At 40.2% G+C, this 23,447-nt stretch overlaps 1 protein-coding gene across 4 annotated transcripts; it reads right to left on the bottom strand.

The window, feature by feature from the left end:
- Positions 1-20,175: 20,175 nt before the first annotated feature.
- SMIM32 (small integral membrane protein 32) lies at positions 20,176-23,153 on the bottom strand. 4 transcript variants are annotated; one of them, XM_048491725.1, is made up of 3 exons: positions 22,338-23,153; positions 22,086-22,175; positions 20,176-21,994 (listed from the first exon to the last, which is right to left on the bottom strand). In XM_048491725.1, exon 3 carries the CDS (start codon positions 21,938-21,940, stop codon positions 21,587-21,589), a length of 354 nt encoding a protein of 117 aa, XP_048347682.1. In that variant the 5' UTR covers positions 21,941-21,994; positions 22,086-22,175; positions 22,338-23,153; the 3' UTR covers positions 20,176-21,586. The 4 variants fall into 4 exon arrangements, with proteins under 4 accessions (XP_048347682.1, XP_048347683.1, XP_048347679.1 ...); XM_048491726.1 differs by lacking the exon at positions 22,086-22,175; XM_048491722.1 differs by having other exon boundaries at positions 20,176-22,175; positions 22,338-23,152.
- Positions 23,154-23,447: the final 294 nt, after the last annotated feature.

Below are 23,447 nucleotides of genomic sequence, written 5' to 3'. Positions count from 1 at the left end.
TCGATAATACATTTCTAATTTCTTCATTATCCAACTTTCACACCCATACATAGAAATGATAAACACTACAGCATGAATTATCAATAGTTTGCTAGTGACACATCCTTATATTGAAGAATCTTTTCTAGCTCATTCATGACTGTCCTTCACAGTTTCAGTCTCCTTTTGGTTTCTTGGTTGCAGTTTCTTTTTTGGTTGAGCCAAGGCATAGGAAATCTTTAACAATTTCAGTCTTATCATCATCAGCTGTGTAATTCCTGAGCTGTCATCACTTTTGTCTTCTTGTTTAGCTGTAATCCTGCTTTGGCATTTTCTCCTTTAATCTCCATCAGCAGTCATTTCAAGTCTTCTCTATGTTCTACTAGCAATGCAGTGTCATCTACCTATCTCCAGCTGCTAATGTGCCTTTTGCTAGTTTTCACTCCACCTTTTTCTAAATCTAATTCAACTTTCCTTACGGGATGTTCTGTATAGATTGAAGAGACAGCAAGATAAAATACTCCTTGTTTCACACCTTTGCCAGTTGGAAACCATTTTGTTTCTTCATATTCTGAACATACAGTAACCTCTTGTCCAAAGTATTGTCTGAGCTTCAAAAACTCAGTTGTGCAACATCTATTTCTTTTGGCACACCAACTACAGCTTTCCAAGATCCACACAGTCAAAATCTTTGCTGCAATCTATGAAATACATTTTTTTCTGAAATTCTCTCTTATACTCCAGCAATCAGTGTAAATTTGCAATATGATCTCTGGTGCCTATTCCTTTTCTGAATCCAGTTTGAATATCTGGCATTTCTCTTTCCATATATGGTTAACAGCCTTTGTTGTAAAGTTTTGAGTATCACATTATTGCCTGAGAAATTAATGTGATGGTCATATAGTTGTTGCAGTCTTTAATGTCTCCATTTTTCAGATTTGGAATGTCAGTTGAATGTTTCCAATCTGTGGGCCATTGTTTTGTTTTCCATATTTATTCCCTGCGAAGATTTCTTTTGAAGATTTTGATAGACTCTGTTTCTGTGGCTTGAAATAGCTCTATTGATATCCTATCTACTTTCAGTGAATTTTTTCTCCCAACTGCTCTTTGTTCACTTTCCAAAACTGTAGGGTCTTATTCAAAAGATTCTTCTTTGAATAAATTTGTTTTTTAGTTCTTCTGTAGTTCTTCAGTGTATTGTTTCCATTTTTCTTTATTTTAACCTGTTCAGTTAGTGTATTTCATGTTGATCTTCCATCATATCATACCTAATCATGTTTCAGATTTCTTTTTGATTTCTTGGATTTTGTGGAACAGATCTCCTGTTTTTCCTCTCTCTCTCTCTCTCTCTCTCTCTCTCTCTCTCTCTCTCTCTCTTTCTCTGTCTGTCTTTGTTCTCTTCTATGTATTTACACTGATTATTGTAATAGCTGTCTGCATGTGAGTTGCTGGAGCATTGCATTAAGATTTTTTATTCTATTTCTATTCTATTTCTGTCATCTTTTGTTGCTTGTCTATCTTTCAAAGTGTTACAGTACAGTAATAAAATAATATAAATACAAACATTATATCAATTATGGCCAAGATAATTAGTGTCTATATATTTGTTTGTATCATTTATAAAGATAACCACGATTACAGATAACTTGGAACAAAGTCACAAGAGCAGTATTACATACAAAGTGAGCTTTAAAAAATCTTACACCTGAAGGTTTGTAAGTTCAGAAGGGTGAGCAAGCTAGTCTACTGCTGCTGCCCAGTAGCTAACCTTCAATGATTTTTCCAACCCATCAATGTTGGAACTATTTGTTCTCTTCTGCTGATGTTTCCGCGGATCCCTGAAGGGGGAGGATTAGTGGTGGGATTCAAATAATTTAACAACCAGTTCCGGTGGTGAAATTCAAATAATTTAACAACTGGTTGTTTACAAGCCCCATTTTAACAACTGGCTCTGCCGAAGTGGTGTGAACCTGCTGAACCCTACCACTGTGTAGGATGCATCTCAGGCTGGTGTGTCTGCTGCGATCATTCCACTTTAAGTGGCTGCTGGAGTTTAGCTTCTTGATAGAATCTTAACTCTTGATGGTGTTGCTCTCAGCTTTGCTGACACACAAACCTCAACAAGTCAAGAAGTGCATCCAAAGAATTGTGAATTGTTTGAGTAGCTGTTGGGTAATTTGGCTATTTGTGAGCAGGTCAAGCCTGCTCAGTGTGTTGCGTTAACTTTATGCATCTTCAAATGGTACACATAGTGCAATCAACAACATTTCATGTACGTGTTTTCAGATAGACCAGTTAAAGACCTAGTTCACTCCCACACAGAAAGTCATCATTGTGAGACACCACTGTGCAGTCAGTTCTTTGAAGGGTGAGCAAGCTTTTTGTTCCGTAGCACTTTAAAAAAATGCCATACTATTTAATATTAATCAGGTCTACTTTATGGTCTTACTTCCTGAAAGGACATTGCTGTAAGCCTTAGCAAAATTGTAATTTCTCTTTACCACCACCCAATCTTTGCTTACTATCCAGGTGCAGAAGTGACTGGAAATAAAACACCACTGTAGCTATGGCACAACTGAAAAACTGCTTGGCACACTGCTCAAGTTGGACAAAAGTGAGTTTGAGATCTAGCATTTGGCTCACGAGTGGCTGCAACTGTCACAGTGTGTTGGCCTGCTAAACACATTCATTGTCAAGCTCTCTCCATCACTTATTATTATATGCATGTGTGAATAGGTCGTCACAGATGTGTGGTATTATGACAGCCTACATCATGCTCTTCAGTGCAGGCTATTCACAATCATTGGCCAGTCATTAAATGTATAGTAATCTTGTGATACATGGGCATGAGTAAACTAGCCCTTGATGGCCCGAATCTCTGAAACAATGCATTACTTGATGTAAATATATATCTTATTTGTGACAGCTTATTTGTGACAGCCCATTCATGCATGCATTGCTGATAAGATGATATTGGCCATTAATTTCAAGTGATGTTTTCAGGACAGCTTTGACTGAGGTCCTTGGGAAGATTCTTGAAGCTAGTCTGCTTGCTTACAAAATCTGAAGTGTTTTGTTTCAAAAATAGCATGTTTATCTGCAAAAGAAATGTCTTGGCATGTGTTCTTCAGATAGTGTTGGCATGAGTAATGCTCAAGTGCTACTCCACTTATAGCTTTGTGCTATAATTTAACTAAGAAATAAAAATAATAATGTTCCTTTCCTAATGTTGAGATGCTATATAAGGTTTCTTCTGTGCTGATCAGCAAAAATAGAATCCTAAAAATTTCTCATGCTCTTTTAGCAGAAATACCACTTGATTACATATACATAAAGCTTTGAATATTGTGTGTGTTAGACATTTGTGTATGGCAATACTGTAGGTTTTGCTGGGTGCTGGTCAGTATTTTAAACTGTTCAGTATTTTAAAATATCCAAATATTTTCCACACTTTTCTAAAGGATTAAAATACACTTTTAGTTATCAGTGAAAAAAATTAATAGTATGTTTTGTTAGATGCATTCACAATTTAAACACTTGGAGAGCTAATAACTAGTATGCTGGATTAAACAGCCTAGAAAAGTGAGGTTCATATGGAATTTCCTAAAATGATCCAGGATTTGGGACTAAAGCAGATTACCTCTCAGTTTTACTGCTTGGTTGTCCTTTAAAATGAAAGAATTCAGAACTAGTGTGCTGATAGGCCTCTACTATTATCAGCAAAGTTGTTGATCAGCATCTAGTAGTAGGTGCATCCTCCTCTGTAGTATAAAGAAGAAGGATTTTTTTTCCAGGATAGGCAGTTGAAGGGAGTGATGTGAAGGGCTGCTATGAGAATAAACTCGAGGAAGAAAATGTAAGATGAAACAACAAAACTCACCGGTACATCCATGCAGTACTGATGAAGTAGGAACTAAGAGGGAATCTTTGGCAAGTCTACTCTTTTGCTAGCCCTTCAGGAAAAAGGCAGTTTGGATTATTATTATTGTAGATTTCACAGCTGCCAGATCTTCAGCTGGTTGTTGGCCTTCATTACAATTCGAGCCTCACCCAGAGGCCTAGGAAGTTGTAATGTATCGGCGTAGTATTCGTGCAGATCCCAGCAGGGCTGCCTTCTGAAATTGACAGATGTTAATTTTGTCAATTCGAAGATGTTTCAAGTGCTGCCCTAGTGTTTTTGGGATGGCGCCCAGCGTTCCAATTACCACTGGGATTACCTCAGTTGGTTTGTGCTATAGACGTTGAAGCTCAATTTTCAAATCGCGGTATCTAGTGACCTTAAAATCCTAAATAATAATAATAATAATAATAATAATAATAATAATAATAATAATAATAATAATAATAATAATAATAATAATATGAATTTCTAAACAGCCTAGGGGCTGTCTTGCTTTCTGCTTTTGTGGGTCCTTCTATTTTTGCTTAACCCACTGCCTGAGTGAACCATGTACACTTTGGCTACAGAACTCATAATAACTGTATTACTATCAGGCATGGTGAGAAGCAAGTCTGATTTTTATGATACATATCTGTCGCTGGATAACTGACATTGTTAGGTTGATACAGATAAAGATGCATTGAACAGTCAGGAAGCTGCCTTACACTGAGTAAAATTTGTAGTCCATATAGCTCATTATTGTCAGAAGTGGCAGTGACTGTCCAGGGTCTCAAGTACAGGCTTTTCCAGAGACCTGTTTGTGATCTTCTAATTGAAGGTGTTAGATATTGAATTTGGAGTACATTGCATGCATGTACTACTACTGAGCACCCCCCCCCCCATGGGATTCCGCTGAATATGGTTTCATGATAGCCTTTGGTCTTGAGCCAAAAGTCTCTAAGTGCTAAACTACTCATGCTAAATATTTGTTTGTTCACATAGTAGTTATAAAGAGATACTTTAATTACTGAAACTGGCTGAAATACTTTAATTATTGAACTGATGGAATTCTATTAATGTCAGTGGCCTTCAATTAACTTAAATGTATATTTCAGCTTTATTTTATCTCCTTATTATAAATAAACAAGTGGCTAAGTTTTTTTTTAAATCATAGATTGTAGACTTGTGGGTGTGTTACATTTTTCTTACTTGGATGTTAGCAGTCAGTAGCATAACAAGAGGGTGCTAGAACCCTAGATGCCACTTCAAGTGGCGTAACTAGGCAAACTGGAGCCCTGGGCAAAACCTGAGTTTGATGCCCCCCCAGGTACATGCCCAATGCAACGCACGCACCCCCCTTGTAGCTATGCCCAGTGGTGTATCTAGGCAAACTGGAGTTTGGTGTCTCCCATGGGCAGCTACCCTCCCCCACTGTGACCAAGCAATGATTTTTTACACCAGGTTGTTTCAAAGTCACCATCACATTATAGAACATGCCCCAACTCACAAATCTGGACGCAGCAATGGGCCATGCCACACAGCAGAAATAATTTTTTGAAAACATTTTCAAAATGCTTTCAAAATGTTTTATTACTGCTATGAAAACATTTTATGGTGTTGTATCCAGTACCCCCAATTGGGGGAAACAGCATCACTTTCAGGGTTTCAAAGGAGAATCTGGGCTCCCTAGTTTAAACAAGTGATGCTGGATTCCACCTCAAAACAACATCATTTTCAATGGTGTTTAAACTAGGGAGCCCAGATTCTCCTTTTAAATCCACCTTAAAGGGAGAATCTGGGGTTCCCAGTTTAAACAACATTGAAAGTGATGCTATTTTGGGGTTGATTCTCCCCCACCCTGAAACAGCATCACTTTCAATGTTTAAACTGGGGACCTCAGATTCTCCCTTTAAATCCATGTCAAAGGCGGGGGGATTTAAAAGGAAAATCTGGAGAAATTTGGGAGGTGCCTGCTGTCAGGGGTGCAATTGTTAAGCTAGCAGCACCAAACTTTCAGGGTATCTTTAGGAGACTCTCCTAATGATACCACCCAGGTTTAGTGAAGTTTGGTTCAGGGGGTCCAAAGTTATGGATCCTCAAATAGCCCCCATCTTCTGTTAGCTCCGATTGGAAACAATGGATGATGGGGCACCCCCTTTGGGAGTCCATAGTTTTGGACCCGCTGGACCAAACTTCACAAAACCTGGGTGGTGTCAGTAAAAGATTCTTCTGATGATACCTCCCAGGTTTGGTGAAGTTTGGTTCCGGGGGTCCAAAGTTATCGACCCTCAAAGGTGTAGCCTCATTTCTTATTAGCTCCCATTGGAAACAATGGGGGATGGGGCACCCCCTTTGGGAGTCCATAACTTTGGACTCCCTGAACCAAACCTCACCAAACCTGGGTGGTAGCATCAGGAGAGTCTCCTGAAACATCCCTGAAATTTTGGTGCTTCTAGCCCAGGGGTAGGGAACCTGCGGCTCTCCAGATGTTCAGGAACTACAATTCCCATCAGCCCCTGCCAGCATGGCCAATTGGCCATGCTGATAGGGGCTGATGGGAATTGTAGTTCCTGAACATCTGGAGATCCTCAGGTTCCCTACCCCTGTTCTAGCCTAAAACTGCGCCCTCTGCAGGCCAAAAATGGAAAAACACTGAAAATACAAAAAATCCCACAAACGAACCTGCAGTTTTTGCGCCCCCCACAGGGCTGCGTCCAGGGCAGCTGCCCACTTTGCCCAATGGGAGGAACGACTCTGGCCACTTGACATATGGGGGGCCTGTTCCAGCAGACTGCCCCCTCCTGAGCAATTGCACCCTACCCCCAAAGTTCCAGCAGAACTTGAGGCCACTGTGGTTGAATGCTGAATCTGATAAGAGTTCAACTGGGTCACTCACCTAAACTCCGCATGGTGTTCAGAAGTGTGGCAAGCCTGTTCAACACTGGGCTTGATTTGGCTGGATCCAGCTTTAAACTGCAGGCTTTGAACCTTCAAGGAATAGTGAATATTAAACTGCAAAACTGATCCCATTCTTTGCACCATCTAGTTCTCTCTACAATTTCTTCTTTGTATCCTTAGTCCTTAGATCAGTTTTGGAACCTAGCACTTCTTCCTGCTTGTCTTTATATGCCTCCATATAAAAAAATCCAGAACTTATCAACTCAGAGAGATCACCTTAAAATTTCATAGTCTCAGGCCTTGTTCACACTTGATGTCAGTTACCAATTAACAGCACGCAAGTGAAGACTTGTATGTGAGACTAGGCCATTCACCAAAACAGTATGGGGGCAGGGCTCAGTTGTAGAGTATACACTTTGCATGTTGGATGACACTGGTAGAAGTACAAACATCTCCAATTAAAAGGATGTCATGTGGCAGGTGTTGGCAAAGAACTCTCACCATGACATTCTCAGTAGCTATGGGCAGCACATAGAATACAGGACTAGATGACTCAATAGCCTGGTGGTCCTGTATTGTTTCACATCTCTTCAACCATGATGCTTTGGCATGTTGTTAATTCAGATAGTTATGTAAGGTTTCAGCAGCAAAATGAACAGAAGTCTAGCATAAGCTTTCCTGTGTCATAGGTAGTTCTTTTTATCAAATCCATTGCTCTCCAATGCATCTGATGAAGCTAGTTCTCATTCCTGGAATAAACTATGGTTTTTAAAGTGCCATAGGACTATTATTTTATTGCAGTTAGGTTATTTCACACAGTCAGATGCACCAAGCAAAGCAAATTAGATATGCCAGTAGAAATGCCACACTGAATGAACAGTGCTGGCAAATATAAATAGGTGGGCTTGCCAACTCTGAACATCTAATGGCTTTTCTAGAAATTTTTAAAATCCTAATAAATTTAGAAGAGACCAAGATACAATGCTGCACTATTACCATTCATGAGCGATAAAGAGAGCTCCTTGGTTATATTAGGTACCACTTTGCTAATTAGAGCTCTTTGCTCCAAAGGGTTTCTATAATATAAGCCCACCTTATTTTTTTAAAAAATGTTTTTATACAACTCAGATATGCAAAGTTTAGACAAAAAAAGAAAAGGAAAACCTCCTCCACCTACATCTCTCCTCATTAATCACTTCTCTGAAGTTATCTTTAGGCTTAAACAAAGTAATAAAATTAAATTCCCCATCTCCCTCCCCTCCATAAAAAACTACTGTGAATCATATGTTAGAAAATACTTGCTGTTACTGAAGAATATATTTTCTCAGCCTCAAATATCACTATACTACTAGCAAGTGCATAGCTCCCCTCAACAGAACCCAGAGCAAGTGGGGCATGCCTGTTCCATACTGGCTGCAGCTGGATCGAGCTTTGAACTTCAGGCTTCAAGTTTGACCCAGCCAGGCAGCACCCAGAATCGAACTGACTATTGGGTTTTATAGTAATGGCTCTCCTCCAAGCTCCAACTGACCTTCAAAGATGGATCTCTGAGGAGTGGTGTAACCCAGAGTGTCTCTTTTAGAGTTGGGGAATCAGTGAGAGCAGACCTTTTGCTTAGTGAGGCAGTGGGCAAGCTCAGAATCTTGGTTGTCAACTTTTATAGAGAGTTCCTTAAGCAAGAAATCCGCAGGAGTTTGCTTAGTGAGGCGGTGGGCAAGCTCAGAATCTTGGTTGTCAACTTTTATAGAGAGTTCCTTAAGCAAGAAATCCGCAGGAGAGTAAAATAAAGTTTAACAATTTTATTAAAAAGAAAAATAATAAATGTACAAGCACACAATAATCAAAGCAGCAGAGCATACACACAATCTGAAGATATGTATAGAGTTGAGGGTATAAATTTGGAAAAGAGGAAGAATTTGTGGAGGAAGGATTGCATGACCTATTTGTAAAGGAACCTGGAAAGGCAGAACCCCAGTGCCCACACTGATCTTCAAGAAGATGAGAGAAATCAGATATCATGCAACACAACTGAACCATAGGTTGGCTCACTGGGCACTGAGTTTTGGGTGAGGGGCTAATTTATAGGGAAGATTGTTTTAAGTGTATTGTTTTAATTGTTTTAATATTGGATTGATACTTTCATAATGATTTTAGTGACTGTATAATTGCTTTTATATTGTGACCAACCATGAGCCCTTCAAGGATAGGGTGGGATATAAACAAACAAACAAATGAATGAATGAACAGAATGGCATACATTGTTCTCCCTTCCTTGTTTTGCCTATGAAGTAAGTTAGACTGAGACCACCTTAGCTCTGGAGGTTAAAAATATTTTTAAACCATGTGGGAGAAAAATGTGTGTCTTTCTGGAACAAGACAAGCCCCTTTAGTACAAATGAAAGTATCTCAAAGAATGATTGGATTATTGTGTGGAACTATGCTCATGAATGATAACAGTGCAGCATTGTACCTTGTACCTCTCTTTAATACTCATGAATGATAACAGTGTTTTCCAAGGGTACCTACTGAGTTTCATGAAAGTGTGGAGAATTGAACCCAAGTCTCTCCCAGATGCTACTCCAAGTACTCTGGCCATTGTCACACATGGTTTGTTATAAACTCCTGATACATCAATTCAGATTATGACTGGGTGATTATAAGAGTACAAAAATGCATTTCAATGGAACATAGATTTAAGAACATAAGAACAAGCCTGCTGGATCAGACCAGAGTCCATCTAGTTCCGCACTCTGCTACTCCCAGTGGCCCACCAGATGCCTTTGGGAGTTCACATGCAGGATGTGAAAGCAATGGCCTTCTGCTGCTGCTGCTCCTGAGCACCTGGTCTCATAAGCTATTTGCAATCTCAGATCAAGGAGGATCTAGATTGGTAGTCATAGATCCACTTCTCCATAAATCTGTCCAAGCCCCTTTTAAAGCTATCCAGGTTAGTGGCCATCACCACCACCTATGGAAGCATATTCCAAACACCAATCATGTGTTGCATGAAGAAATGTTTCCTTTTATTAGACCTAATTCTTCCCCCCAGCATTTTCAATTTATGCCTCCTGGTTCTAGTATTGTGAGAGAAAAATTTCTTTCTGTCGACATTTTCTACCCCATGCATAATTTTATAGACTTCAGTCATATTCCCCCCTCAGATGTCTCTTCTACAAACTAAGGAGTCCCAAACGCTGCAGCCTCTTCTCATAAAGAAGGTGCTCCAGTCCCTCAATCATCCTTGTTGCCCTTCTCTGCACTTTTTCTATCTCTTCAATATCCTTTTTGAGATGCGGCAACCAGAACTAAACACAGTACTCCAAGTGCGGTTGCACCACTGCTTTATATAATGGCATGACAATCTTTGCAGTTTTATTATCAATTCCTTTCCTAATTATCCCCAGCATAGAGTTTGCCTTTTTCACAGCTGCCATGCATTGAGCTGGCATTCCCATGGAACTATCAACTAAGATGCCCAAATCCCTTTCCTGGTCTGTGACTGATAGCACTGACCCCTGTAGTGTCTATGTGAAACCAAGAATGACTCAGGTGTTGTAATCTAGACTTTCTGAGAGTTTGAAAATCACAACTATGTACCTTTTGGAAGAGAGTGATGTTAAATTGTGATAAAAAGATTGTTGTAAGCAGAAATAAGTTTTTAAAAGACCTGAAATTGCTATATAAAATAATTTTATCATCATTGTTCAAAGATAAAACCTGCTGGGTTCAGTAGGACTACGCCAACTAAGAAACCTTAGAATTGCTTGCAGTGGACACTATCTTGACTCTAGAAGTTAAATATATTTTACAAATCATGTGGGAGAAGCAGTGCTTTCCATTCTAAATTGCTTAAAACCACCAGCTCATTTGGGGCGGATGGGGCGGGGGGGAGAATCCCATGATCGTTTCTTTAAGTTTAATTAAAATGGTTTTGTTACAAAGGAGCAGTGATGCATAGAAATGAGACAGCCAAATGAAATAATTTAAGTGATTTGTTATGGTTCCACACTATGATCTAATCATCCTTTGAGATAATTACATTTGTACTAAAGGGGCTTGTCTTGTTCCAGAAAGACAGAAGTTGCAGCTTCAGAATTTATACAACTCATTTGTGTTAAAAGTTTAAAGAGAACAATAAATGGTGCTGCACCAAATAGCTTAACTTTAAATTAAGATATATCAATCTGGTTCCATTGGCGGTTGTTTGTAGGAAATATTGCTAAGTAAAAATCCTAAAGAATGTAGCTCCATCAGCACAAGGGAAGAAACTGAGATATTCTGAAAGTTACCCCTCGAGGACATCCTTTGGCATTTTGTAAAGATATCACCATCAGCTCACGAGTCAAAGTCCTGGCTAAAGATTGCAACCCCCTTTTTCAACCTATTCTGGAAAAACTGTGAGTTTAACCCAAACTCCATTTCGTCCAGATCTCTGTACTTTATGCTAAATTGGTGCTAAGTAGAAGATTTCTAAAACTAAGAAGATGTCATTTGAACTAAAAATATCACAGTATCTGTTTCTTCTTTAAGATGTCTGTGTGCAGTCAGAGTCCCCTGAGGTTAAAATGGATGTAATGTGGAAGATCCATGATCAGATTTCATGAAGTTTTATTTATTAATTTCACTTCATCCTGCCCTTCCTCCAAGAATCCCAGGCCAGTGTAATCATTATCCCTTCCCATTTTATTCTCACAACAATTCTGTGAGCTCTTATGGAAAGGGATGGGGGAGTAGGATCTGCTACCAGTCTGTAAAGTATTACATTTTGATTTAGGAAATAATGCTGTGTTAGGGGAAGATTAGGGTTTAAGTGTTTCCCGGGGATGCCCTACCATTCAGGGATAGCCTGAAGTGGGCAGACCTGCTATCCAAGGTGCATACACTTAGAATTCAAATTACATGGCAGTCCCTGTCAAACAGAGGAGGATCAGACCTCACATAGGCCCTTTCCGCACAGGCCAATAAACCCGGGTGAGAGGCTGATTACATGAACCTGTCCTTGCCCCAGGCCATTGCTGTGGACAGCCAGCCATGCGAATGGGGGGCGCACCTTTGTATGGAGATGTGTTTTGTTTGTGGCCCCTGCCTCCCTGCAAAGTGCAGCTGTTTTGGCTTCTTCCCCCTGCGTGGCTCTGCAGGTGGGAGCCAGGGGCTGCAATTCTCTAGTTTGATCGCAGTCCCCGAATGCGCCTCACAGCCGCAGCTGTTTGCTCAGCTGTTGCCATGAGTAACATTAAAACGAAATAATGCGTAACACAATTCTTGTTTTAGCTGCCCTGCGGCCAATAGCACCAGTGAGGGGTGGGTTAGATCCATTCTAGGGGTGGGAACCATGAGAAGTTCCCGCCCAACATGGGTTTTATCCCATCCTAAAGCCTTCATTGGCCTGTGTGGAAAGGGCCTCACAGAGGTCAAGATCATGCACTATTAATAAAATTCCCACTATTCCTCTTCCCAGTAAAACACAGGTGGATTCTGCACTGCACAATATGTCTTTAGGACATTATATATAGCATTCAGGAAAGAACTTTGCATAGCTGTCTCCCCCCAAATGATTTAGGCCCATTTTATTTCTCTCAACCCAGGGTTTTCAAAGATTGCTAAACTAGTGATCTTTCCCCCCAGTCTGGTCCTGCCTGCTGAGTGAACAGTGAAAAGTTTGTTTAGCCCAGCAATCCTGTGCATGTGTCATTTTCCCCTTTTTTTGTTTTGAGGGTGCTGTCTGCTACAGCAACATGACTAGAGAAGCTGCAATATACACATATTTGTGTTGCCGTAGCTTCGCAGACACGTACACAGGACACGTGCGCAGACACGTGCACAGGACTAAACTTTATTCATCTACAGTGAAATAGCAAATGGATGAGCTGCCAGCACAGAAAGTCTCTGTGGGGAATCTCCATGGAGAATCTCCTGTAGCACACACAATAGTGGGCACACTGTGAAATTGACAAGAGCTCTGTGCAGCAGGAGGGGAAAGATCCATTTTGGCTGGCAACACTTGTGTTCTCCCATGCTATGGGAACACCAAGTCCCAAAATAGATTTGTTTATAACATCCTAGAGATGTTACATTTGTGCTGTGCAGAATCCACCACAGAAACAGATTCAGAATTAAAACACAGCTTACTCAACAATAGAAAAACAGACAGAGCAGTGTAAGCAAACCTTCCATCACCTCCCGAGAGACCAGGGACTGTTTCTTTTCCAAGGGCTAGTTCCTTCCCAGCCTCAGGAAGCAGAAAAGTGTCTGCCACAAGGCTACACAGAGAGAGAAAGAGAGAGAGAGACTGGAATGCTACGATGCCTGAGGGTCAGAGGTTAGGCTGGCAGCAACTCTTCTTAACAACAGGAGGGTCAACCCTTTACTATTCTAAAGGCTCTCATTTTATAGGGTGTTGGAACTAGCAGTACCTTTTTGCCTACATTACATCACCCTATCATGACAAATATATATGGATCTGTATGTTCTGCATACTCAATGTGTATTGCAGATGTTTTGGGAAGACAGAACAGGGGCCAACCCTTCTGGGGTCTTTTTGGACCCTTGCCACTGTATGTTCTCCTAGGACAGGCCTCCAGAGGGTCCTATTGCTGCCTAGCAAACAAATGACCTTCAAAGGTCATAAGCAGATCTCCTAGCTATCTCTTGCTGACACAGTAAGATACTCTCCTTTCCAGAGAGACAGATTGTCTGTGCGCTTCTAGGGAAGGCAGACAGTCCTAGATAATTCTACCACAGCTATGATCTGAATGATAGAAAACACCTAGCTAAAACTTAGAAAAATGGCTCCGAAATAGCAGAAAAATGATCTGCATAGCAGGGAAGATGACTCTACACTGGAGAGTTGGTTTCCTCGTCTGTCAGTTGAAGAGATAAGTTTCACCCCTTGCTCTTCCAATTAGCAGTTCTCATTTTGAATTCAAGGAATTGGGAGCTCATGAATCTTCTCCAGTAAAACTGATTTTGCTACTGATGTATACTTCAAGCCTTATCTTAGGTTGAATATAAAGCCAAATCAGAAACAATGTCTTACTTTAAATACTGTAAACATGGGCTGTCTACACCAGAATGTTTGATCTAAGGAATGATGACTTTCCATTCATAAGTCCTTACAAGCATAGTTATTGTTTTCAATTGCCAGTTTTTTACAAAATTATTCTGGTATATTTCCCTTTACCAAAAACTTTCAGAAACAAACTATGTGGGGGGGAAACCCTGTGAAGGAAGCTGAGAAGTGGGACTATCACTTCAGATAAGCTTCAAGTGCAGCAATTTTAATGTGAGTGAAATTAAAATGGCTATGATATTCACAGACAGAGAAAACTGGAACTTGGCTTCTGAGGATCTGATGTGTAATATTTTTGCCATCATTTCTAGCCTCTGTGGGAAGCCATCATTTGGTCTGGGGTGGAGTTTTAACTATTATTCCAATGCAAAGAACAATGCTCATTCAATGCTTCCTTCTTTGTCTCCTCTCTATCTCTTTAAGATGATATTTACATGTATACTGCAGGACAAATAGTCTCTGGGGTAGGGAACTGAGATCAAACAAATGAAACAGAAAGGGCTAAGCCTCCCTCATCTTGCATGGATGTGCAATTTGTGGGCTGATACTTAAAGGTAACTGTGGTGCTTACTGTGAATGTTCGTTCTTCATACTAGATAGAGCTGATTCTTGCTTCTTGCACCCTCATCTAGAGGCAGTCCCATTTTCTTAAACTCCTGGCAGAGAGGAGCATTCCCCAGTTTTGGGACTTCAGACACCAGAGAAAAGCCCCAAAAGCCTAAAAATAAGTAAATAAATGTAGTGATCCACAGATCCATAGATCAGGTTTCAAGTACCTTTGAGTACCCTGTTGTTTTCAAGGAATACACTATTTAGTTTTTTCATAGATTTAAGGTTGCATATACATAACAACACCACAAAAAGAAGCTCTGATTGGCAGGAAGTGTCAGCCCTATTTGTGGCAGTAGTTTACAAACAGCATTCTAGTGAACTTAGAAACTTGGCAGGTATTCATGAACAAGAAAATGATTAATAGAGTACCAAACATGTTCATTCTTTCTATTCTCCGCAATGTGCAGTCATGAGAGGAATGTCCAATATGTTCTAGGGAACAGTTTCAGTTCATGTGGGTTCTGACTGTTTTTTTTACTTTTTCAAAAATTGCTGGGTCTTTTAAAGCCAACCCCCGCCCAATATTTTTTTAAATGATGCACAGCTTTTAATGTGAACTGTCTGTCCCCTGAATGCTCTGCAGAGTTCTTTTCAATATGCATGGTTTCTGTGGTAGACACTCAGTGATTTATTAGCAGATCACAAACAGAAAGGGTTCACTGAACGCAGAAGGTTTGAAAAACATCACTTTAAGGAGTTCTGTTCAGAAACAGGACTTGGACAGAACATGGGAATTATTCCATTCAGAAACTCAATATGCAGAAGTTCACTTCACAGCAGTTGTTATGTGTGCTTCATACAGCTTCTAAATATTATGTATATTTTTTCCCATGGTTAATGAATTAACATCGATCAAGACCTATTTTTGACTTGGTTTTTGCACTTTGAAATCTATGACCATTTTTGTCTTTCACATCATTGGTAAGTAATAGAGGTTTGCAATACAACCACCAATCTTTTTTTTTTCATTACAGTCTAATGCCTTTGAGGTTTCAAAGCACAAATAACTAGGTATCAAAATAGATCCACTTTTTAAAAGGATCATTAAAAAGAGCTCCTTTATCAAAACAGCATCCAACAGAGTCACTGCTGTGTGTTGTGATCGAGAAGAGCTAACATCCACCTATATTTCAATAGTGCCACCCACTCTTGTATAAATAACATGTCCCACCGCATAATATATCTCCACAGGAAATCGGAACTTCTCATCTTGTTCCATCTTTCCAGCTGTTAGTCACTGAAATCTGGCTTTGTAAACTTTGGATGGCTAGAAACACCCCTCAATTATATGATTGACATTTTTCTATTTTTAACTATCACTGAGTTGTTTACAGAACTTCTTTCTGTAATGGAGGGTAAAGTGGGAAATCCTTAAATCTCCAAGGCACATTTTAAAATGGGTTTTCTTGATACACAAGGTAGTGTGGAAAGGTCCCCATGATCAACAGCTTGTTATTATTACAATATATGGTGAAGGAAGCTATCATTTACAGAATCTATGAATGGTCTGACTAGCCCTTTACTGACTGCTATGATTGACTCATTTGTTAACATAATCACACCCAATCTTTCCTAATAGCTCAAGGCAGTTTACAATTATACAAAATAAAACTCCCAATAACCCCACCCCTGAAAAGTACCTGTAGTCTATATACCATTAATGGCCTTGGTAAATAAAATGGACATGCAGCATTGCCTGAGGATTTGTAGAGATGGGGCCCACATCGTCTCCTCTGAGCTTTTCCCACAGTGTGAGAGATTATATAAAATAAATAGACTATGGCTGATGTATAGCTGCCTTGAGACATGAAACAGCATGAGGACTGTAGTTGGTAAAAGGAGACCTAGACCTTGGATCCTAGGCCTTGAAGGACATTGTCACCAGCTCTCCCAGAGAGTAGTTTATCCAAGTATTAAGATCCTGTAGTTGGAAATGCCAGATAGTCAACCTGGGGCATTTTAGATGCCAAGCAGATGCTAATGCTGAGTTTCAACTCCAAATGCAGTTTCATAATTGTGCAAAATCTGCCTTGGAAGACTAAAAAGTGACAATCTAACACATCTTATGGATTTGCAGTTATTGTTCTGTGATTTCCCCCCATGTCATTTAATCTACTCAATCATATATTTGCACTGAAAGCTACAAATGCTAAAATAGCACAACTGAATCTAAAATATCTCAGCCACCCCTTATATTAGAATGTAATTTATAGAATTGGAATATATTATATGTGTGTTTCAAGAAATCAGCTTCAGCACTGTCGGTGGAAGAATCACAAGCAGAGATACATGCTATGCCTATTATACCAGGAATAATACGTTGCAGGACAACTCAGTGTCAGTACTTTTATTGAGACTCAATGGATAGCAACACAATTTAAGCCGGGGTCTGCAACCTGCGGCTTCAGAGCCGCATGCGGCTCTTTTGTTCTTGTACTGTGGCTCTGCATGGCTTGGGTCCTCTCAGCCTCTTTTGGAGAGTCACCCTAAGGGTTAATGGGAAAGAGTCCCCGTTCCTAGAGCGGCACAGCCCGAGACTGCTATCCCAAGCCACTTCCGGTTTCCCTGTCTCAGCTTGCAGACCCCCCAGCAGCCCTAATGAGTTCCAGGGGCTTTCCTGGCAGATGGCAGTCTGGCTGAATCCAGGTGAGAGTCGATGTCAGGTTTTAAAGGAGTTATTACTTGCAGCCCTGAAAGGTTGCACTCACTGGAGCTGTTTGATGCGGGGATGGGTGGGAATTGTTTGCTTCTGCATTGCCAAGGAGGTCATTTGAATCATGTACAAAACAACAGGCTTTTTACCCCCCCCCCTTTTTTTTGCTTTGATGGGTAAAAATGGGCCCCAAAGAAGGGAACTTCTCCCTGCATGAGAATATATACAGTGTTATCTTCATTTTAGATGTCAAAAAGTATTTGCGGCTCCAAGTGTTTTCTTTTCCGTGGAAAACGGGTCCAAATGGCTCTTTGGGTATTAAAGGTTGCCGACCCCTGATTTAGGCAGTTGCCATGACTTTATTCCTAGGGCAGACTGTAAGCTTTGAGAACATCCAATGCTGAGTTTTTACTCAGCGGGTATGTCCAGTATCTCAGGGACCCAAGGCATAGGTCAAACGTGCATTATCAATGTGTATCCCAAAGTTATACACAAAGTTATTATATTCCTTTAGTATTTGACCAAATAACATCTGATTCATGAAAGCTGATTAACAATACATGTTCTTTAAGGAGTCAAAAGGCCTTTTGTTCCTTCAGCTGCTCTGGTAGCTTTCTTTGCATTGTTCTTTGTTCATTTTCTGTGGTAGTACTCAGAAGTAGTTCAAGTCTAAATAGAGAATCCCACAGAAAATAATGCCTTCTTTCACCTTTTCTGCCCTCCCTCATCCTGTGTGCATTTGTCTTCCCTTTTTCTTCTCCACTTATTTTTTTGTTTCTCCTGAGTCCTTGCCACCTCTGCTGCTGTCTCCTCCTCTTGGGTTTAGTCATTTTCCAGATTAGTCATTTTCCAACCACCTCACTCACCCACCTGCTGACCTGTCCATCATCTTTCATCCTCTTGACTGCCTTGGCATCCTGGCCACTGGCTTTTTTTACCAGGCTGCTCACAAGCCAATCCTCTGCCTACCCGCCTGCCTGCCTGCCTGTAGCCTTGTCACCCCCATCTACCCAACTCATGTGACAGCAATGGTGGGAGATGGCAGTTCTTCCTCCTCCTTCCCTCTTTTTCCTCCTATTAGCCACTAACAGCAACTTCTAGCTACCTGGACTTGTTTTCACCCCTCAAAATGGCAGCCAACTATAATATCATGAGTTCTTGGTTGTTTCCCTCTATCCATTAATTTTTATTTAAAATATATTTTGGGAGAATTTTTGTGCAAATCAAGGTGCTGATCCTGGTTTTTATAAACATCCTCCCAGCCTTTACATAGCCCCATCATGTGGGTATTTGGATCTTCCATCCAGTTTCAGCTTTGTATACAAAATGAACACTTTATAAAACAGATTCAAATGAATTAATGGATGATGTACTTCAAAAACCAAGGGTTATTGGATACAGAACATGATCTGTATCTCAATTAAACTATGTCCATTCATACTCCAAAATTTTAACACAAAAATACTTTCAAAAGCTGTTTTCCCATACAAGAAGCAAAATATGCACCATAAATTCAGTTATAATGGTCATATTCTTCATATACCTAGGTTGGTGGCTACTTGTATTGTAACATACATTTTGTTTGTAAGAAAGCATCAAGAGAAAATGTTTACGTAACCAAATTTCAACCTAGTTCATTCACTGTGAACTGAGATGTTTCTCATGTAAATTAGACACTGACGGCCAATGTTACACAAGCCATAGTTATAAGTGATAAAGTTCTGCCTAAATATCTTGGTTACTATCGGCATGACAGGTTTTATGTCCCATAGGTATAAGTAACGGCCCACATTATGGTAGAGAAATCATCATGTGGGAATTTACAGAAAGCTCCAGAGGAATTCCTTCTGCAGGAATTCTATCTGCTCCTTAGATTCTGGATTACCTTATTTCCTCTGCTGATAACAATTTCTCACTTCATTTACCAGTCTTGGACATTTTTATGCTGTGTGACTGTGTGCAAACTATGCATGCAAAATGATTTGAGGGAAAATGTATCTCTTTCCTGCAAAAGTCTAATCCCATGAAAACAATAAGGATTTCAGTAAGTCTTTCCAATCCAAGAATTTCAACTGGAATTTCCTTGTACACAGAATTCAGTTAGAGCCTTGGCACTCATTTGCTTTTTTCAGCATGCAACCTAGAGTTGGAAGTCTGCCATTCAGATATGCTTTCATTGAGCACCATATCTTATGTTCGGGGCACAGCACTTTGTTTAGTAGTCTGAATAGAAGTAGTCTAGAATAGAAGGGAACAAAGGCCAGACTACTTCTATTCAGATGCCTCACCTATTGACCTTGCTATCTCCATTGTTACTCACTTGCCAGGCTTCTCCTATTCAGATGCCCTCACCTATTGACCTTTACTCACAAGTATATATACTCCACTTGCTTTCCTTTCCTACTATCAGATCCTCTGAAGATGCCAGCCACAGATGCAGGTGAAACGTCAGGAGAGAATGCTGCTAGAACATGGCCATACAGCCCGGAAACCACACAGCACCCCATTTCTGGTGGTCATGGCCTTTCCAATACCATAAACTGAGATTCTTTGTCTGGCAATGCCTAGAGAGAATCCAGGAACTTTATACTTGCAGACTGGTGCTTTGTGATCAGATTACATCCTTCCTTTTTAAAGACTGCAGAATCAATACTAAACATGACTTGTTACTTCAGCTCTTCAGCAGAAAATTCCTTCCCTCAATTGCAACATATTGAGAGAAAATCTACCTACCCGTATTTCTCCGTATATTCTGAAACAAGGGACATAATTAATAGAAATTGTGATACACATGGATCTTTTAACAGTCCTTCGTACTGGACTGATTGTTTATCATTTAGATTGAATTGAAATAAGTATTGCTTGCATTCATGCTACAGTTTTTAGGGATAGGTAGAAAGAAACACCAACATTCTTATCAGAACATTTTTTTAAAAAAATCTCGCACACTGATTTTTACACTGGAGCTACCTATTTTACATCAATATGAAGATGAATTCTATGCCTGTGTTTTGGAAAGGGTCTTTGCTCTAAGCTAGTGATAGTAGGTCATCAAAGTGCAAGTTTCCTTTAAATATGTGAGATTATAATTCCGCTGCCTTGAAAGCCTATAGCCATTTGGATTGGAAACATAGTATATCTTGTCAGTTAATGGATGCAAAAACACAGCATAATTCATAGAGCTTTAAAGGTATAATAACAGAGCATTTTTTTCATTCATTTGTCAGCAATATTTTAAAATTTTATTCCCCCATTAATTCCTTACATTTATTTTTCAGTCCTATGGATTGCTGCATATCCCATTTCAATGGCAATATTTCAGTGTGATTAACTGAACCCATGAATTCTTGAATAGATTTAAAAAATGACAGTTGCAGCAGATTTAACTTTTTAAAAATAAGCTATCGGAATGGTGACAGTAATCACTATCAGAATCAAGTAATCAATGAGGGAAAAATTGTACCAACACTAGAGACATTGTGTTAGAAACTGTTCATCTTCTATTTACTGAATATTCTGTACATACAATTTTCTGGTTAATTATGGTAATCAGTGGATTTTTTAAATAGTCTTTTTGGTTTGGAAGCTTGTGGGTACAATTTTTTTCCCTTACTGGTTATCTGAAAGGTGATTGCATAAAACAAGAAAAAAAGTTATGGGATCTCCTTGTTTGGATTTTAAGCACAGAGTAACAATGGTTCAAAGGCAGATTTTGAATTTTATAAGTTGGAGGTATCTTCTTGTTCAATGGTTCAATGTGTTGGGGGACAAAGCTGCTAAATTCAACAGCTTGCAGAACCACAGACTCAATTAATAGTAACAATAACAGTAACTAAATGATAACCCCCCCAAAAACTAAAAACTGTAGAACAAGATTTCAATAATCCCAGTTGATATGAACACAACAAATACCAAACTAAACCTGAGTTTTCAGAGTGTTCTCTTTTTGTAAATTTCTTTCAGACTTATTGCCATATGGATACTCAGTATGAAAACCAGAGGTAAAAACCTGCCAATTTCCTTGGCAGGGAGATGGCAAGACAGTATTTGTTAATTGTCATTTCACAAGCACGGGTGGTAGTGCCACCAGAAGTAAATACATACCTTTGTCAACACAAACATCATTAGTTAGCAGTGGAATGTTGTCTTGCAAAATTTGTGTCCATACTTCTAAGGAGCAATAGTTATGTATTATGTCAGCTCTACCCTGCCTAGACATACATCAATGACTTGTGATAATGTTTCCTTCACATAAATCCATTTGAAGTCTTTTCATTGGTAGCCATGCCTCAAATGTTATTTGACAAGTAAGTCTTTGTAGTACTTCAGAGGATGCTGTGGTGGTATTTAGGAGAGAGCATATTATGTATACATAGTTGAATCCAACCAGTCACAAAGAGGAACAGCATTATTATTATACAAGCATGAGTGTTCATAATACTCTTATACATCATGCCAAAGCTTATACCAGGCATTTTCTTTCTAGCTCTGAGGATTAAACAGCCTGCGTCTTCCAGGGGCTTCTTGCTTCTCGCAGTGATCTGTCATAAGGTAGTGTGGCAAAAAAAGAATTCTTCAGCTGGCAGTTAATAAAAAGTACAATTACTGTCACACCCAAGAACAGAAAGAAGAACAGAACAATGTAAGTCACCAGATCCGGTTTATTGATCTCATCTTCTTTCAATACCCTGGCTGTGGACATGTAAAAAGTGGAAGAGCTGACCGGTCTCTGGGTGCTCCCTATGTAAGGAGTGTTGGTCTGAATGCTTAGGTGAGGATCTGTCACATTGGTTGAATTTAATAATTCCCGGTACATTTTCCTGTTTAAAATGTCTTCCTTGCTGCTCATAAGTGTACACACATCAGTTTTTTTTCCAGGATGAGGATCAGTACTCCTGTATGCCTGGGAAAAAGCAAAACACATTCCGTCTCAGAAAGTACCTCAAGTTGTTTCTTTTCAACATTTCAGGAAGATGCAGATAGCAGCCACCCACAGTCTCAACCAGAGAAGAAGAAATCAGTTGATTGTCTTAGCCATTGGGCTGGTCATCTCTCATCTGCGTCTTGGTTTTCCAACACACCACCTGCAGACCGGTTGAATGGGGAAGCCAAAGGGTCATGAAGTTGGTAAGTTTAGCAATAGGACAGCCCAACATGCAGAACCTGACAAATCCCCACTTAGACAAACTGCTGGGTTATACCGCCGCTGCCACCCCAAAAAGAGTGGCTATCGTCTTACAACTCACTTGCTTAGCAAAGAAGCCACAATACCATCCCGGATGGCTTCCCAAAGACTGATGCCCTAATTCCAACAAAAAGCCATGTCCACCAAAAGAAACAGATCACTTAGTGGGATCTCCTTTCAGGGGGCACTCTTCCTGGCCGTAAGGACACTGCTCCTGTTTAGCTGGAGTTGGCTTACAGTCTCCTGTGGTCCTTCTGCGCGCAGCTGGAAATCTGACCAAAGACTGTCTTGTCCCTCTCTTTTGTAGGTAGAGAAACTCCAAGTTCGTCTACGGAGTCGAGCTTTCCCTTACAGTAAGCATCAGCAGCATTTCGCTTGTGCAAGGAAGCCTTTAAAAAACCCCTCCGATCTTCCTGCGAGGCTGGGACGAGAAGCCCTCCAGCCCCGGCGATCGGGTACGTGACTTTCTCCTTTCGACAGAAGCTGAACTGCCAGCCGCGCCACTTTACTCCTGCGTCGTTCTGGGAAGACCTGCACGGCGGTGCCAAATGCTGCTGGAGTCTGTGATATCTTGCAAGGACTTGACGTTGCAAAAGAAAAGAGATCCTTCTCTAAGAAGCCCTCTGGACCTCTGGCGGCTGCGGTTTCGAGGTGAGAAAGAAGAATTTTTTTTAAAAAAAAACCCCAACAACCCAGCACCTCCAGACAAAGCTCCAGCAAATGGCATCGGGGATTTTCTCTCTTCCGTAGACTTTTGTTACTAAAATGGATCTCTCCGGGGTATACAGAAAATGTCTCCCCCCCCCCCCCTCCTTTCCTACGGACTCCCAGCACACTCTGCAGTCTGACAATTAGGGTGTTAATTCCATTTCATCAAATTGCTTTTTTACCCAGTTATTAGCCCCTGGCTACTTGCCAGCTTCTTTCTCAGTCTCTCCATCAGATAAACAACGTTAATACTTTTATTTGAACACGTCGGGCAATTGACAAATAAGGAATGTGTGATGAGTGGGAGGGAAGCAGCGGAACATTTGTTAGCTTGATAAGGCAAAGCGTAGAGACCCTTTTTTCCCTTCTCAACATGCCAGCAAATGTTAGCACCGTCTATGAGTGAATATTATGCCTCATGTACAGCTGGGGGAACGGAAAAGCATTTTAAGGACCCAATGAA

Source organism: Sphaerodactylus townsendi, linkage group LG03 (assembly GCF_021028975.2).
Source record: "Sphaerodactylus townsendi isolate TG3544 linkage group LG03, MPM_Stown_v2.3, whole genome shotgun sequence".
NCBI classification, from domain to species: Eukaryota; Metazoa; Chordata; class Lepidosauria; order Squamata; family Sphaerodactylidae; genus Sphaerodactylus; species Sphaerodactylus townsendi.
This window is presented reverse-complemented; position numbering and strand designations above follow the sequence as displayed.

Coding starts and splice junctions, on each gene's coding strand:
- SMIM32 (XM_048491722.1), bottom strand. CDS start 22,015: ATGTGTTTTGCTTTTTCCCAGGCATACAGGAGTACTGATCCTCATCCT.